The 15,385-nt window shown below is 40.4% G+C and overlaps 1 protein-coding gene across 1 annotated transcript in view; it reads left to right on the forward strand.

Moving 5' to 3' along the window:
• The window catches only part of LOC129833088 (myoferlin-like), a 65,096-nt gene extending 51,472 nt beyond the window's left edge, over positions 1 to 13,624 (forward strand). The window contains exons 43-54 of the mRNA XM_055897379.1: positions 69 to 160; positions 443 to 613; positions 2,379 to 2,527; positions 2,833 to 2,972; positions 3,482 to 3,570; positions 7,751 to 7,846; positions 8,515 to 8,656; positions 8,997 to 9,096; positions 9,387 to 9,580; positions 10,487 to 10,596; positions 10,805 to 10,952; positions 11,311 to 13,624. Of these exons, the coding sequence (XP_055753354.1) occupies positions 69 to 160; positions 443 to 613; positions 2,379 to 2,527; positions 2,833 to 2,972; positions 3,482 to 3,570; positions 7,751 to 7,846; positions 8,515 to 8,656; positions 8,997 to 9,096; positions 9,387 to 9,580; positions 10,487 to 10,596; positions 10,805 to 10,952; positions 11,311 to 11,349 (1,470 nt within the window). The 3' untranslated portion in view covers positions 11,350 to 13,624. The remainder of the gene's footprint in view (positions 1 to 68; positions 161 to 442; positions 614 to 2,378; positions 2,528 to 2,832; positions 2,973 to 3,481; positions 3,571 to 7,750; positions 7,847 to 8,514; positions 8,657 to 8,996; positions 9,097 to 9,386; positions 9,581 to 10,486; positions 10,597 to 10,804; positions 10,953 to 11,310) is intronic.
• Positions 13,625 to 15,385: the final 1,761 nt, after the last annotated feature.

The following is a 15,385-nucleotide window of genomic DNA, read 5'->3' on the forward strand; positions in this document are numbered from 1 at the left end:
TTATATAGCCTTTTCTCACACAAACACCATACAATATTTCAACATTTGTGTTTGTTTTTGTTTTTTAGTGTGACCCTTACATCAAGATCTCTTTGGGGAAGAAAACAAAAGATGACAGGGATGACTACAAACCAAACACCCTCAATCCAGAGTTTGGCAGGTAAACATTTTTATTTAACCTTATTTAACTAGGCAAGTCAGTTAAGAACAAATTCTTATTTTACAATGACGGCCTACAGGAGTAGTTTTAACTAAAACCTTCACTCACAGAAAACGGTCAAAATGCCACTGAAACTGTTGAATGAATGAAGGACTTAATGAATGGATGGATGGATGAATGAGTTGTTTTGAAATGTATAAAGTTGTTTCAGCCAAGTGAAATCAATAATGCACACAGAAGTGCACCTGACCAAGATAACCTCATCTCTTCCTCTTGTGTCAGGATGTTTGAGATGTCCTGTTTCCTCCCTCAAGACAAAGACCTGAAGATAGCCGTGTACGACTATGACTTGCTCAGCCGAGATGAGAAAGTGGGAGAGACGGTCATTGACCTGGAGAACAGACTCCTCTCTCGCTTCGGCGCCTACTGTGGCCTGCCACAGTCCTACTGCATGTGAGTGTACATGTGTGCGTGTGTCTGTCTGTCTGCACGACTGTCAGTTGTAAGGGTCTCTCATTCCAACTTTCCCACTGTGTCTCTGATTTTATGATGTGTCTCTGATTCCCACTGTGTCTGAATTTATGATTCATGACTTTTAATTGCCTGTAGTTGCCCAACTGTTATTCTGGCCAAATCCAGCCCCCACTATAGAATGCTATTGTATTACACTACCGTTCAAAAGTTTGGCGTCACTTCGAAATGTCCTTGTTTCTGAAAGAAAAGCCACATTTTTGTCCATTAAAAAACATCAAATTGATCAGAAATACAGTGTAGACATTGTTAATGTTGTAAATGACTATTGTAGCTGGAAACGGCAGATTTTTTATGGAATATCTACATAGGCGTACAGAGGCCCATTATCAGCAACCATCCCTCCTGTGTTCCAATGGCACATTGTGTTAGCTAATCCAAGTTTATAATTTTAAAAGGCTAATTGATCATTAGAAAACCCTTTTGCAATTATGTTAGCACAGCTGAAAACTGTTGTGCTGATTAAAGAAGCAATAAAACTGGCAGGCTCAAAATGGCCAGAAACAAAGAACTTTCTTCTGAAACTTGTCAGTCTATTCTTGTTCTGAGAAATGTAGGCTATTCCATGCAAGAAAATTGCCAAGAAACTGAAGATCTCGTACAACGCTGTGTACTACTCCTTTCACAGAACAGCAAAAACTGGCTCTAACCAGAATAGAAAGAGGAGTGGGAGGCCCCGGTGCACAACTGAGCAAGAAGACAAGTACATTAGAGTGTCTAGTTTGAGTAACAGACGCCTCACAAGTTCTCAACTGGCAGCTTTGTTAAATAGTACCCTCAAAACACCAGTCTCAAAGTCAACAGTGAAGAGGCGACTCCAGGATGCTGGCGTAGGCAGAGTTCCTCTGTCCAGTGTCTGTGTTATTTTTCCCATCTTAATCTTTTCTTTTTATTGGCCAGTCTGAGATATGGCTTTTTCTTTGCAACTCTGCATAGAAGGCCAGCCTCCTGGAGTCGCCTCCTCATTGTTGACGTTGAGACTGGTGTTTGGCGGGTACTTTGATGAAGCTGCCAGTTGAGGACTTGTGAGGCGTCTGTTTCTCAAACTAGACACTCTAATGTCCTCTTGCTCAGTTGTGCACTGGGCCTCCCACTCCTCTTTCTATTTTGGTTAGAGCCAGTTTGTGCTTTTCAGTGAAGGGAGTAGTACACAGCGTTGTACGAGATCTTCAGTTACTTGGCAATTTCTCGCATGGAATAGCCTTCATTTCTCAGAACAAGAATAGACTGAGGAGTTTCAGAAGAAAGTTATTTGTTTCTGGCCATTTTCAGCCTGTAATCGAACCCACAAATGCTGATGCTCCAGATACTCAACTAGTCTAAAGAAGGCAACAGTTTTCAGCTGTGCTAACATAATTGCAAAAGGGTTTTGCAATGATAAATTAGCCTTTTAAAATTATAAACTTGGATTAGCTAACACAACGTGCCATCGGAACACAGGAGTGATGGTTGCTGATAATGGGCCCCTGTTCACATATGTAGATATTCCATAAAAAATCAGCCGTTTCCAGCTACAATAGTCATTTACAACATTAATAATGTCTACACTGTATTTCTGATCAATTTGATGTTATTTTAATGGACAGAAAATGTGCTTTTCTTTCAAAAACAAGGACATTTCTAAGTGACCCCAAACTTTTGAACGGTGGTGTATACGATATAACAATTATATAACATTACAAAACAGCTCAGGGACCAACCAGTGGAGGGATCAGCTGAAGCCCTCCCAGATCCTGGAGAACCTGGCCAGACTGAGAGGGATCCCTTCACCCCGCACCTCTGCTGACAGCAGCACTATCTCCTTCGGCGGGAGAGACTACAGCCTGCAGGACTTTGGTACAGAACACCACTAAGTAGCAAACCACGCATTGTTAACTTGAGGGATCACTTTAGACCTCCATGTAAACCATCCATTTCAATGGGAGATTTGCCCAAGAAGTTAGTATTCAACCATCTGAGGTACATATAGTTCTATTAGAGGAGTTCCACAGATAAAGCAGAAAGAATATTACTTCTTTAAAAAACTAAAAAACATTTGGCATTTGGCGTCTTACTTCAACCACAACATAGTGAATGTGTTAGTCATCAGAACGTCAATCGAAACTTCTGTCTCCTGACTGAGTTGTGTGTCCTGTCGCTAGAGGCCAACAAAGTCATCCACCAGCACCTGGGTCCAGCCAGGGAGAGGATGGCCCTGCATGTCCTCAGTAAACAGGGTCTGGTGCCAGAGCATGTGGAAACCAGGACTCTCTACAGTACTTACCAACCTACACTGTCCCAGGTTAGTACCTTTTCCCTGTTTTCCTGATAACACGTTCTAATAGCCTTCATTGTAAGCCATTGTAAATGTTTATAAGTGCTTCATAAAGTTTAGAAGCATGTCAAAAAATGCATTTAGAAATAATGAAATGCTTATAGTTTATAATAGTCATTATAAAGTGTTTCCTTATTGCCCTCATGAAACGTCCAAACATTGTACTGCATTATCAGGCCACATTATCCAAGAAAAAAAGAAGAAATGTCTACATGAGGTGTTTGTTTGTTGTGTGACAACATGACATTGTCTAGAGCAGTGCTTCTCAAAGCTCTCCTCGGGGACCCCCAGACGTTTCACCATTTTGTTGTAGCTCTGAACTAGCACACCTGATTCAAGCAGTAAGGGCTGGATGTTGATGTTGACAAGTTGAATCAGCTTTGCTAGCTCTGGGGGGTCCCCAAGGAGAGATTTGAGAAAGGCTGGTCTAGAGAATACTTACCAATTGTATTGGCTCTCACTCTCCCCATCGTTAGGGAAAGATTCAGATGTGGGTGGACATCTTCCCCAAGAGCCTGGGTTTACTGGGACCTCCCTGCCACATCACTCCACGCCAAGCCAAGAAGTGAGGGTCTTTATTACATTCATTAAAAAATAAAGACCCTGCACAGTCAAAATCCTATTTTTCATATTTGGATGAAACCAGATCAAAGTAGGATGACCAAAGTATGAGAATGACTGGTGGTACATTGATGAAGTTTGATCATACACTTACTGGCTTCCTCCTCTGTGTTAAAAACTTGAACTCAGGAGGCGGGGTTAATTGAGGCTTTATGTGACTGTCACGGTTGTCATAAGAACTGGACCAAGGCGCAGCGTACCTAGAGTTCCACATCTTTATTTCCAAGTGAAACTTCCGCAAAACACAAACAATAAACGAACCACGAATCGTGACTAAGTGGTGCACATGCACAAACACAAAACCAACAATCAATATCCCACAAAACACAGGTGGGGAAATAGCTACCTAAATATGATCCCCAATCAGAGGCAACGATAAACAGCTGCCTCTAATTGGGAACCACATTAGCACCAACATAGAAATAGATATACTAGATCACCCCCTAGTCACGCCCTGACCTACTACACCATAGAGAACCAAGGGCTCTCTATGGTCAGGGTGTGACATCACATACATTTTTATTCACCTCCTTTTAATAGACCAATGGTAACGTCTTGTTCTCTTACCTAATTTAAATAAGTACCACCTTGCAACCATCATCGCGGAGGGGAGCAGTTTACATAGCTAGCTAGCTAGTCTATTGGTGCCAAAATTTGACTGCAGGGTGTCAGCAAATATAATTACTGTTTTCCCCTATTCATCTACAGCAAAGTTACTTACAGGTTTCCTCTTTCATTTGTGTCTGGTGTTAGCTAGTTAATGGCTAGCTAGGTCATCAGCTAGCATGGGGAAAAAAGGTGGAATGGTCGTTCAAAACTCCTACGCAGTTGTCATGACAACACATCTGTCAGTGCTGCTGTGAACTGCAACAGAAGAGGTATGCCAAATAGGAGATAGGACCAAGTCATTGTTTTACAAGTCCCAAGTCAAGACAGGCAAGTCCGAGTCAAGTCTCAAGTCCTAAACGTTGAGTTTCGAGTCCTAAACAAGTCATAATGTGCTCTTCACCAAATGTAATACCATTTCATATTTTTAACAAGAGTAATAGTTAGTATATTACATTTACGCAACTCATGAATGTTTTAAAAAAAATATGAATTTATTGTTTTCCAAATAAACCTTATATTTCCATGGCGATCGACTATCGAGGATCGCTATGGGGCGCAATCGGGCGATGTAGGCTTGTACACAATCGCCCAACCTTAACACATACACACACACACACCCTCTCTGTGTATGGGTACAGTAGACTTACGTATGTCAATGGTTTTAGGAACAGCAGTTACATCAGGCAGGATTTAGGCTACCAACTGCCTAGCCAGTTGTAGCTCAATCTTGGGTGCAATGATCACGCTCCCGCACTGACTGACTGTGTGGAGGCTCATTGATTTAACGTTACATTAGCCTACATGCTACACTAGTAAAGGTATAAATTATATAGCTGTCGGCTATATTAGCCACGACTTACCGTTCTTTGTGCAGCTTCAAATGTCGAACAAAGTTGGAAGTTGTTGCGCCTCCGTCTGTAATTTTCTTCCCACATGTTTTGGAAGTTGCAATCCATTTTTTGTTGATACAGCATAGTCTTTATATCTGAAAATAATAATTTGGGGTATCGTCTTTCCAAGGGCTTCATCTGAATTTACCCACCGACGTTCCTCTCCACTGCCACGCACAACTTTTTCTCAGCTGGCACAATTTGATTGGCTGCTGTCCGATTCAAACTGTAATCCGTTAAATGACGAGTTGATGCGCTGCACACTTTTTTTATAGCATCATTTTTAATATTTGGGCTTGGGGAAGTTATCAAGTAAGTTCGAGTCAAAGGGCTCAAGTTAAGTCACGAGTTATTGGTGTCAGTTGCAGTCGAGTTGCAAGTCATCATATTTGTGACTCAAGTCTGATTCGAGTCCAAGTCATGTGACTCGAGTCCACACCTCTTCAAGATAATAATTGATAGTCATGGTTTATGAACATGGTCTCGCAGTCAAGGTGCCTTCGGAAGGTATTCAGACCCCTTTACTTTTTCTACATTTTGTTACGTTACAGCCTTGTTCTAAAATGTATTTAATAAAACAAACTATTTCCTTAGCAATCTACATACAATACCCGATAAGGACAAAGCCAAAACAGGTATTACATTTTTTGGGCAAATGTATTAAAAATAAAAAAACAGATACTTATTTACATAAGTATTCTGACCACTTGCTATGAGACTTGATATTGAGCCCAGGTGCATCCTATTTCCATTGATCATCATTGAGATGTTTCTACAACTTGATTGGAGTCCACCTGTGGTAAATTCAATTGATTGGACATGATTTGGAAAGGCATGTCAGAGCAAAAACCAAGCCATGAGGTCCAAGGAATTGTCCATAGAGCTCTGACACAGGACTGTGTCGAGGCACAGATCTGGGGAAGGGTACCAAAACATTTCTGCAACATTGAAGGTCCCTAAGAACACAGTGGTCTCCATCATTCTTAAATGGAAGAAGTTTGGAACCACAAAGACTCTTCCTAGAGCTGGACTCGGTCAGGGAGGTGGTCACTGACAGAGCTCTAGAGTTCCTCTGTGGAGATTGGAGAACCTTCCAGAAGGACAACCATCTCTGCAGTACTCCACCAATCAGGCCTTTATGGTAGAGTGGCCAGACAGAAGCCACTCCTCAGTAAAAGGCACATGGCAGCCCGTTTGGGAGTTTGCCAAAAGGCACCTAAAGACTCTCAGACCATGAGAAACAAGATTCTCTGTTCTGATGAAACCAAGTTTGAACTCTTTGGCCTGAATGCCAAGCGTCACGTCTGGAGGAAACCTGGCACCATCCCTACGGTGAAGCATGGTGGTGGCAGCATCATGCTGTGGGGATGTTTTTCTGCGGCAGGGTCTGAGAGACTAGTCAGGATCGAGGCAAAGATGAACGGAGTAAAGTAAAGAGAGATCCTTGAAGAAAAGCGCTCAGGACCTCAGATTGGGGCGACGGTTCACCTTCCAACAGGACAACGAGCCTAAGCACACAGCCAAGACAATGCAGGATTGGCTTCGGGACAAGTCTCTGAATGTCTTTGAGTGGCCCAGCCAGAGCCCGGAGTTCAACCCGATCTAACATCTCTAGAGACCTGAAAATAGCTGTACACCAACGCTCCCCATCCAACCTGACAGAGCTTGAAAGGATCTGCAGAGAAGAATGTGAGAAACTCCCCAAATACAGGTGTGCCAAGCTTGTAGCATCATACCCAAGAAGACACAAGGCTGTAGTTGCTGCCAAAGGTGCTTCAACAAAGTACTGAGTAAAGGGTCTGAATACTTAGTTAAATGTGATATTTCTGTTTTTTATTTGTAATAAATTAGCAAAAACTTCAACAACAAAAAATGATTTGTTATTGGGGGGTATTATCAATTTTAGAACAAGGCTGTAACCTAACAAAAAGTGAAGGGGTCTGAATACTTTCCAAAGATACTGTTTATATATATACATATATATATTCTATGAGGTGTACCCAGACCTCACCCCGTCCAGTTTCAAATGAAATATGAACTAGATAGCTAGCTTGGAATTGTCAGCACTGATTTATCATCTTGGCTAGCGAACTCAATTATACAGGAATCATTATGTATATATATTGATGCTGTTACAATAACCAAACAGTTGGAAAAACAAATCATTTGTGAAACCATCATGTGATGTATGACAGGATTGGATGTTGCGTACAACTTCAATGCTGTTTGAGTTGCTTGGATGATCTCACTGCAACACTGCTCACTGTGTCCAAGTTTCATGACATAGGTGTTTCAAAGAACTGTCAGTCAAGGTGAGCTCCCTATCCACTCCGGCTATTAGCTCTCCACCCACTCAGCCTGTCTTTTCACCATTACTGATCGTTAGACACGAGAGAACATATATTTTGGTCACTCATAAGGCTATTTTCAATGGGAATCAGGATGACTGTGCGTGAATTGTGTCAATCTCATAGACTGTCAGTTCTTGCATTCTCAGGTCTGCTTATGAATTTGCGTAGTTACATCCCCATCTCATACCTTTACATTTACCAAAGAAAGTGGCAGTGTTAGGTTGTTTATTGAAATGGCAGATTGAGCCTTTAAGTGTATGATATTTTTCAACAGGTACTTAATGCGGGCTATCGTCTGGAACACCACTGATGTCATACTAGATGAGACCAGCATCACCGGAGAGAATATGAGTGACATTTACGTCAAAGGGTACGGCAGAGCATGATTGGCTACTCAATGGTACAGTATTGAGTGATTGGCTACTCATACGGATCATACTGTATTGCTGATCAAGCAAGGGTTGTAAACCCTACATTTTAAGTATGCAAAAAAGAAGTGAAAACCATGTGCACAGCTGTCCATCTACTTTAGATCTAGGTGCTGGTTCTAGCAGGAAAACCTAGGTGTCCAAAACAAATGTAAAAAATACACACAAGTAAAGACACAACCAACTTTGACTTCATAATTATGTTGAAATGTTTTCATTGCAGAGTGCATGAGAGTGTACCCCATTGCTGACTCGACTGGTGGCATACACAACAATAAACAGGGAATTGATAGAGAAATAATGATGTATGGTTGATCGAGTTAATAGGCGCAAGGGCAGTGGTGTCAAACTAATTTTGCCCTGGAGGCCACATATGAGGTCTGGAGGGACGCACTAAATATTTGTTATATTTCCTTGCCGTCAAAATTAGCAAAGAATAGTGCTCTTTCCATTGTTTGGGAATTGTTGATGCTCCCTGACTGACTAGCTTTCATTTTGGTGATTATTAGCGAGCTGGAAACCGTCAAGAAACTGTATGAATGTAGGCCCATTATCATTACTACACTGTTTCAATTTGGTTTTAGTCATTTTAAAGTATATTTATTTACAGATGGATGCCTGGTATGGAACAGGACAAGCAGAAGACAGACGTCCATTACAGATCCCTGGATGGTGACGGCAACTTCAATTGGCGATTCGTCTTTGGCTTTGACTACCTGCCCGCAGAGCAACTGTGTCTCGTTTCCAGGAAAGTGCGTTTGAAGAGATTTATTGTATTATTTATTGCCTTTATTTGACTATATTAATGATATACCCCATTTAGCAGACGCTTTTATCCAAAGCGATGTAGTCAAGTGTGTTGTGCATACATTTAATGTATGGGTGGTACCAGGAATCAAACCCACTATTCTGGTGTTGCAAGTGCCATGCCCTACCAACTGAGCTAACACATTCTCTTTTACAGTTACGACCTAAAGTGAAGCATTTTGACAAATGAAGTTGACCGTAAACAATAGTTTCAGAAATGTATATGTTGGGCAGATGTTGAGCTCCAGACTTACATCCAAATGTGTTTGTTTGGTTTGTTGTCAGGAGCATTTTTGGAATCTGGACCAAACTGAGTTTCGGACCCCCCCAAAGTTGATCGTCCAGATTTGGGACAATGACAAATTCTCACTGGATGACTACCTGGGTAAGATACATTTATTTCCTCTGATCTAAACTAACTGATACAAAGTGTTTCTCTTTTTCTCATCACCGGATGTCTCCAAAAATCTGACTGACTGACTGGTTAACTCATTGAATTAATTTATGTTTATTGTCCATCAAAACAATAACAAGAAACATCCACCAGCATCTGAAAACCAATCTTATTTTAACCCAGGTCTGCAGTACATAACATAACGGTGAATAGGAAATGTGGGAAGGAAACAGTGATATAAAGGGATTGATAATGCAGTGTGTGTTGTATTTGGGACACAGGCACAGTCGAGCTGGACCTGCTTCATCTGATCCCCCCTGCCAAGACCCCTGAGAAATGCAGTCTGAAAATGTTACCAGGGGTTACAGGCTCCACACCTTCCAAACAACCACCGCCCAACTCTCTGTTCTCCCAGAAGTCTGTGCGGGGCTGGTGGCCCTGTATGATCGAGCAGGACGGGAAGCACATCCTGGGTGTAAGTCCTGTTGTAGTGAAACTGAGCGAAAAAATTGCAAATTCTAAGTTAATTTTCCCATTTTGCCAAGAATACAGAAAATATTTAAATTCTACACATTCTGCCATGGGGCAGAGAGAATATTTTGCTGTTTTCAAGCTAATTTACCACAATTCTACAAATTTTTCCATTACTTATGCCATGTTCATACGATACCTGGATGAGAGCGACTAACAAAATTGTGATTTAGCAGACGTTTTTTAACCATAGCGAGCTCAACTCAAGGGCATGTCAGATTTTTCGCCTAGTCAGCTCTGGTATTTGAAACAGCAACCTTTCGGATACTGGCCCCTCTCTTAACCGCTAGACTACCTTTGTGCCCCCAAAATCAATGGAGGAACACAACCAAATAAAAAAATTGCACCTTGTGTTTTCTACTATTTTAATTCACAACGTAAGTTGAGACCCTGACACCGACCTAGCGTCCGCTTATGTTGATTATCGGTAGGGCCGGCCCTGTGGACAACACACACACATGGACAGAACGCACGCACACACACCAACCTTTCCCTTTGGGAATTTACTGTAACTGTGGTATGTGGTTGTCATACCTAGCTACCTTAAGATGAAGGAAAGCCTCTCTGGATAAGACTAAGATGTAAATGTAAAATAAGTTAATACAGATTTCCTCAAAATAAATTCTTATGGTGGATCATGTGTCATTGTGGATGAATTTATAACCAGAAATGCCTGCTCATAGGTGACAGTATTTAGTCACTTTGATCCTTTGCACAGTATTGATAAACATAATGACGTGAAATGGATGTCTGAAGTCACAAGCTTTAGGGCTAAATATGTCTATAGATCACAGAGAAGATGGATGAGAAAGTCTGTGGAGTGTTTATGACTGTCTCTGTGTTCCCATAGGGGAAAGTGGAGATGACCCTGGAAATAGTGGAAGAGGGGGAGGTAGAAGAGAGGCCTGCTGGGAAGGGCCGGGACGAACCCAACATGAACCCCAAACTAGACTTTCCCAAGTAAGACAACATCCACAAGTCACCTTTCAACCACCTATGACAATAACATTGTAGCTTGTACATTGTAAGTAGAATGTTTTAACATACAAACTACATAGCACTATAACATTCACTAACAACACGGCACCCAATAAGAGTCTACATTTCAAACTGGGCTTGCCTAGGCTTACCCCCTAAAAAAATGTCTTTTGTTTCTCTCCCCATACAGTCGCCCCGACACTTCCTTCTTCTGGTTCACCAGTCCATGCAAGACCATGAGGTTCATCATATGGCGCAGATTCAAATGGATCTTCATTGGTTTGATAGTCCTCCTGCTTGTGCTCTTGTTCCTTGGGATCCTGCTGTACTCCCTACCAGTAAGATATATGTCCTTGTAATCTATAATACGAATATGTCTATGCCACTTAGAAGACAGACTCATCCATAGCAACTATAGTGAGTACATAGTGCATACATTTGTTGTGTTTGTATGGGATTCACTCATATAGTGTAAACAGGCAACGTGCATCATTCTTTTGATATGATGAATTGCAACATAATATGGTCGAATTAATCATAACTGCATTTATTTTATCTGATAATAGAGTGCAATATTGCAATAATTCCACTCCATAAATGCATCCTGCATATGAATATAACAGAGGATTTAAGCTTAATTTAAATAAAAGTCAAAGATGTGTTTTATTAATTAAATCTTTTCTCTTGCCTCTCCAGAACTACATCTCGATGAAAATTGTGAAGCCTTTCTCTTAGGAGTTACTCTACGGGGCAGATGAGTACTATGCCCGTCTTCGTCCAAGGGATAAGGCGACAGAAGTCTTGACACTCAGGCCCTCACAAACTCTATGCAATGTATTCCTATCAGCGTTGTCTTCAGAGTTGCATGCATTATTTACATTTTTACACTTTATCAATCAAGGCTACACTTCACTTGCATTAAATACTGTAGCTACACAGCCCTTTTAATTGTACTGTACTTGTACTGTTCTTATCTGTCTGTATTTCCCTGAAATACCAAAAGCAAAAGGAAAGGGAAAGGGGGTACCTAGTTAGTCGCAAAACTGAATGCATTCAACCGATAATGTGTCTTCTGCATTTAATCAAATGCTATTTTGTATGCATGCTTTACTAACCCTAATATAGAGATTTTGTCATCACTGACAGAACGAACTACTAACAACAAACACTGTTGTTGTGGCTTCAAACAATGTCCCAACATTCTAATAAGCCACTTCCTTAGACACCGTACAAACAATGTCCCAACATTCTAATAAGCCACTTCCTTAGACACCGTACAAACAATGTCCCAACATTCTAATAAGCCACTTCCTTAGACACCGTACAAACAATGTCCCAACATTCTAATAAGCCACTTCCTTAGACACCGTACAAACAATGTCCCAACATTCTAATAAGCCACTTCCTTAGACACAGAACAAAGAAGGTCCCAACATTCTAATAAGCCACTTCCTTAGACACCGTACAAACAATGTCCCAACATTCTAATAAGCCACTTCCTTAGACACAGAACAAAGAAGGTCCCAACATTCTAATAAGCCACTTCCTTAGACACCGTACAAACAATGTCCCAACATTCTAATAAGCCACTTCCTTAGACACCGTACAAAGAAGGTCCCAACATTCTAATAAGCCACTTCCTTAGACACCATACAAACAATGTCCCAACATTTTAATAAGCCACTTCCTTAGACACCATACAGACAATGTCCCAACATTCTAATAAGACACTTCCTTAGACACCGTACAAACAATGTCCCAACATTCTAATAAGACACTTCCTTAGACACCATACAGACAATGTCCCAACATTCTAATAAGACACTTCCTTAGACACCGTACAAAGAAGGTCCCAACGCATTTCCAAGAAAGGGCATGAGATAATGTCTTGGTTGCAACAAAAATCCCATTTAATTTACACACCGATTGTCTAGGTATGTCACACATAAAAAATTAAGCATGGTTTCCATGTAAGCATAGACAGTTTTACTATAAATATTAATTGGGATCTAACTCAAAAAGGTACACAAAATGATTAAGGTAAAATAGATGATTGTTTTGAAATCAAAAGGTAAATCCAAAGGTATTAATCCACAAATGAAACAGTATTAATCACTCTAGTTTTTGAAAGGCATTTTTCTAGCGGGCTTCTATCCCGTTCTATTTCGGTTCCACCATAGAGGTAAAAAGAAGGCTCATCATTGTATCTGTGCTATAATGGCTTCTGAGACGGGATGGGCAGTGCAATTGAGGGGTATCTCCATTTTAAAGTAACTGTCCAGTGATACTCTCACTTTTAAAATGTAATGTTCTGATAACTCATACCCAAATAATGTTGTTGGCTCATCCTATACTCTTTTGTGGCCAAAGCAGAAATTGGAGAAAAAACACTTAAAAATCCCAACCTCAAACTTGTATCTCAAACAGAAAAAAATGCTTGCTATTTCCTCATAGAGGATGATGGCATCCTCCTGACGAGGATGAGCTGGCCAATCAGTGGTCTACTCACATTAATATTGGACAGTTACTTTAAAGTAGTCAATTTCTTATTCTACATTTATGAGTCAGTAAACAAACTAAAAGGGTGCGTACTGCCACCTGGAGTGTGTTGTCTGAACAGGTATAAAGCCAAGGTTGGTGATTTACTGCCAGCTGCAGTTCTGGAATGTTTCCTCAGGAGTATAATTCATTGGCTGATCCTTCCTTAATTTAACCCATAGGAAGTCCCAAACAGTTGACTACTTTAAAATGGTGAAAGCCCTCAATGGCAATGTTCATGCTGAAACAGGTTCTATCCATCCAGAGTCCTCTTTCTACCTCTATGGGTTCCACTGGCACATCTTCGCTTTAACCCATTATATTTCCATATAAACAGTTTCCATACTGTGAATAATAACTTTAAAATATTTTCTTTTCACATAGAAAATGGCTCTAACAACTGTTGTGTTAATATTTCATTCATATCAATAGGCTTTTCTATGTTTTAATAAAGAACAATGATTATGTACAACAGTGGCGGTTGCGGATTTACTGTAAATGTTTCTCTCCACACTGATCCTGAAGGCAGCGTTTTAGATCACTTACTGACACCTGGCTGGTGTAGCGGTAGTTCCGCAGGCCTGCGGCACACATGGCTAAAAGTGTTCATATAGGTTTGAATCTGGCCTACTGCCCTTTGTCACTACCATAGATTGTGTTTGTATACTGTGTCAGTGCTCAATCAATCAGTAGACAATTCCACCAATTTATCGATTGGCTGAATGATCTATTGGCTGACTTTCAGCAAACTCAAGTCAGGCAAAGCACATTAATTTGTATTGGTGATTCTACAGAAGTGGTTTAAATTGCTGTCCCCTATCAAAGTACTATTAAAAAAAAGAAAGATAAGTCTTCAAACATTTATTTATTTACTTTGAAATGTATTTATATCATAATATATTCTAATTAATTCCAGGGCAATTACAAACATTGTTAAATTAATATAGTACAAAGTCATTGTTTAAATACCCATTCCTATTGAGAGGTGGCTGTTCTACACCCTGACTCCTAAAATTCATGTTTGGAAATAAAGCAATTAAAGATTTTTGTAACACTTTTATCAAATCTTGAGTTAGTTAGTATTATTACATTGAAAGATACTGATCTAATTAGTACACTCTTAGAAAAAAGGGTTCCAAAGGGGTTATTTGTGGAGGGACATGGTTGTACCAAGAACCATTTACATCTGAAGAACCCGTTTGGAAGAACCTAGAACCTTTTTCATCCTAAGAACCGCTTTTCGAAAGAAAAGAAAATCATCTTTAATGATTTTTTTGGTCTTTTTGGGTCTTTGGAAGGCAAGAGGGTTCTACTGTACATAGAACCGTTCTGAACTAAATAAGCTTTTAAATAGTGCCTAAGCATTAGTGTTTACCTCAGGGTTTAAACTTTAACATCAGGAGTTTGAGTTATCCGATAGGGGTGGGAATGTTTTAAACTGTACCTACAGTATACTCCCAGTCGGTATTAGATAGAATGTTTCGGCCCCACCCGCTATGTGGTTACCCCATTGTCTCACCTCAATAACACCACCTTTTTGCTACCGACCAGAACATGAATATAGCCAAGACCAACTAACACAAACAAACTGACTATATGAAACGAGTTAAATACTTTACCTGTGATTAAATGTGTTCCACACACATAGCTACGTGTAGACTACTTGTACACTGAGTTCTCACATTTTTCCACTCTCCCACACTGAATAGCCTGAAGCCACAGCGCTCTTCTCGCAGTATCTATTTCCCTACATGGGAGCATTGCGAACTGTTTGTCATGATTTTTGACATAATTACATGTACAACAACACAGCATCTTTTCGGCATGTTTTGTTATTTCTGTATAACAGAAAATTGATGATGAAGTTGGCTCTTTTACAATGGGGGTCAATGGGAAAGAATGTTTGTTTCCCCCAATTTGTGGGTGTGATCGAGGGGAATGACTTCTTATGGCGTGAATATCGACCATCGAGTATATGGGAATATTTGTACATGTATCTGGTATTCCTGATGTGTCTGGTATTCCTTTCTGTCAGGTAGTTTTTAAACCAATTACATGCAGCCTGATCCAGGCCTATGATCTGGTCTAAAGCCAGATTGATGAACATTTACACTACATTTCTTAGATAAGAAAGTTCTTAGTTGAGAGTTACCGGTCTAACAAAACACGGAGGGTGTTCTTTAATAGTAGCCTCTCCAACAAAATCCAGGTAGAATCAGGCATTCCCCAGGGC

This window comes from Salvelinus fontinalis, chromosome 34, assembly GCF_029448725.1.
Source record: "Salvelinus fontinalis isolate EN_2023a chromosome 34, ASM2944872v1, whole genome shotgun sequence".
Lineage (NCBI taxonomy): Eukaryota > Metazoa > Chordata > Actinopteri > Salmoniformes > Salmonidae > Salvelinus > Salvelinus fontinalis.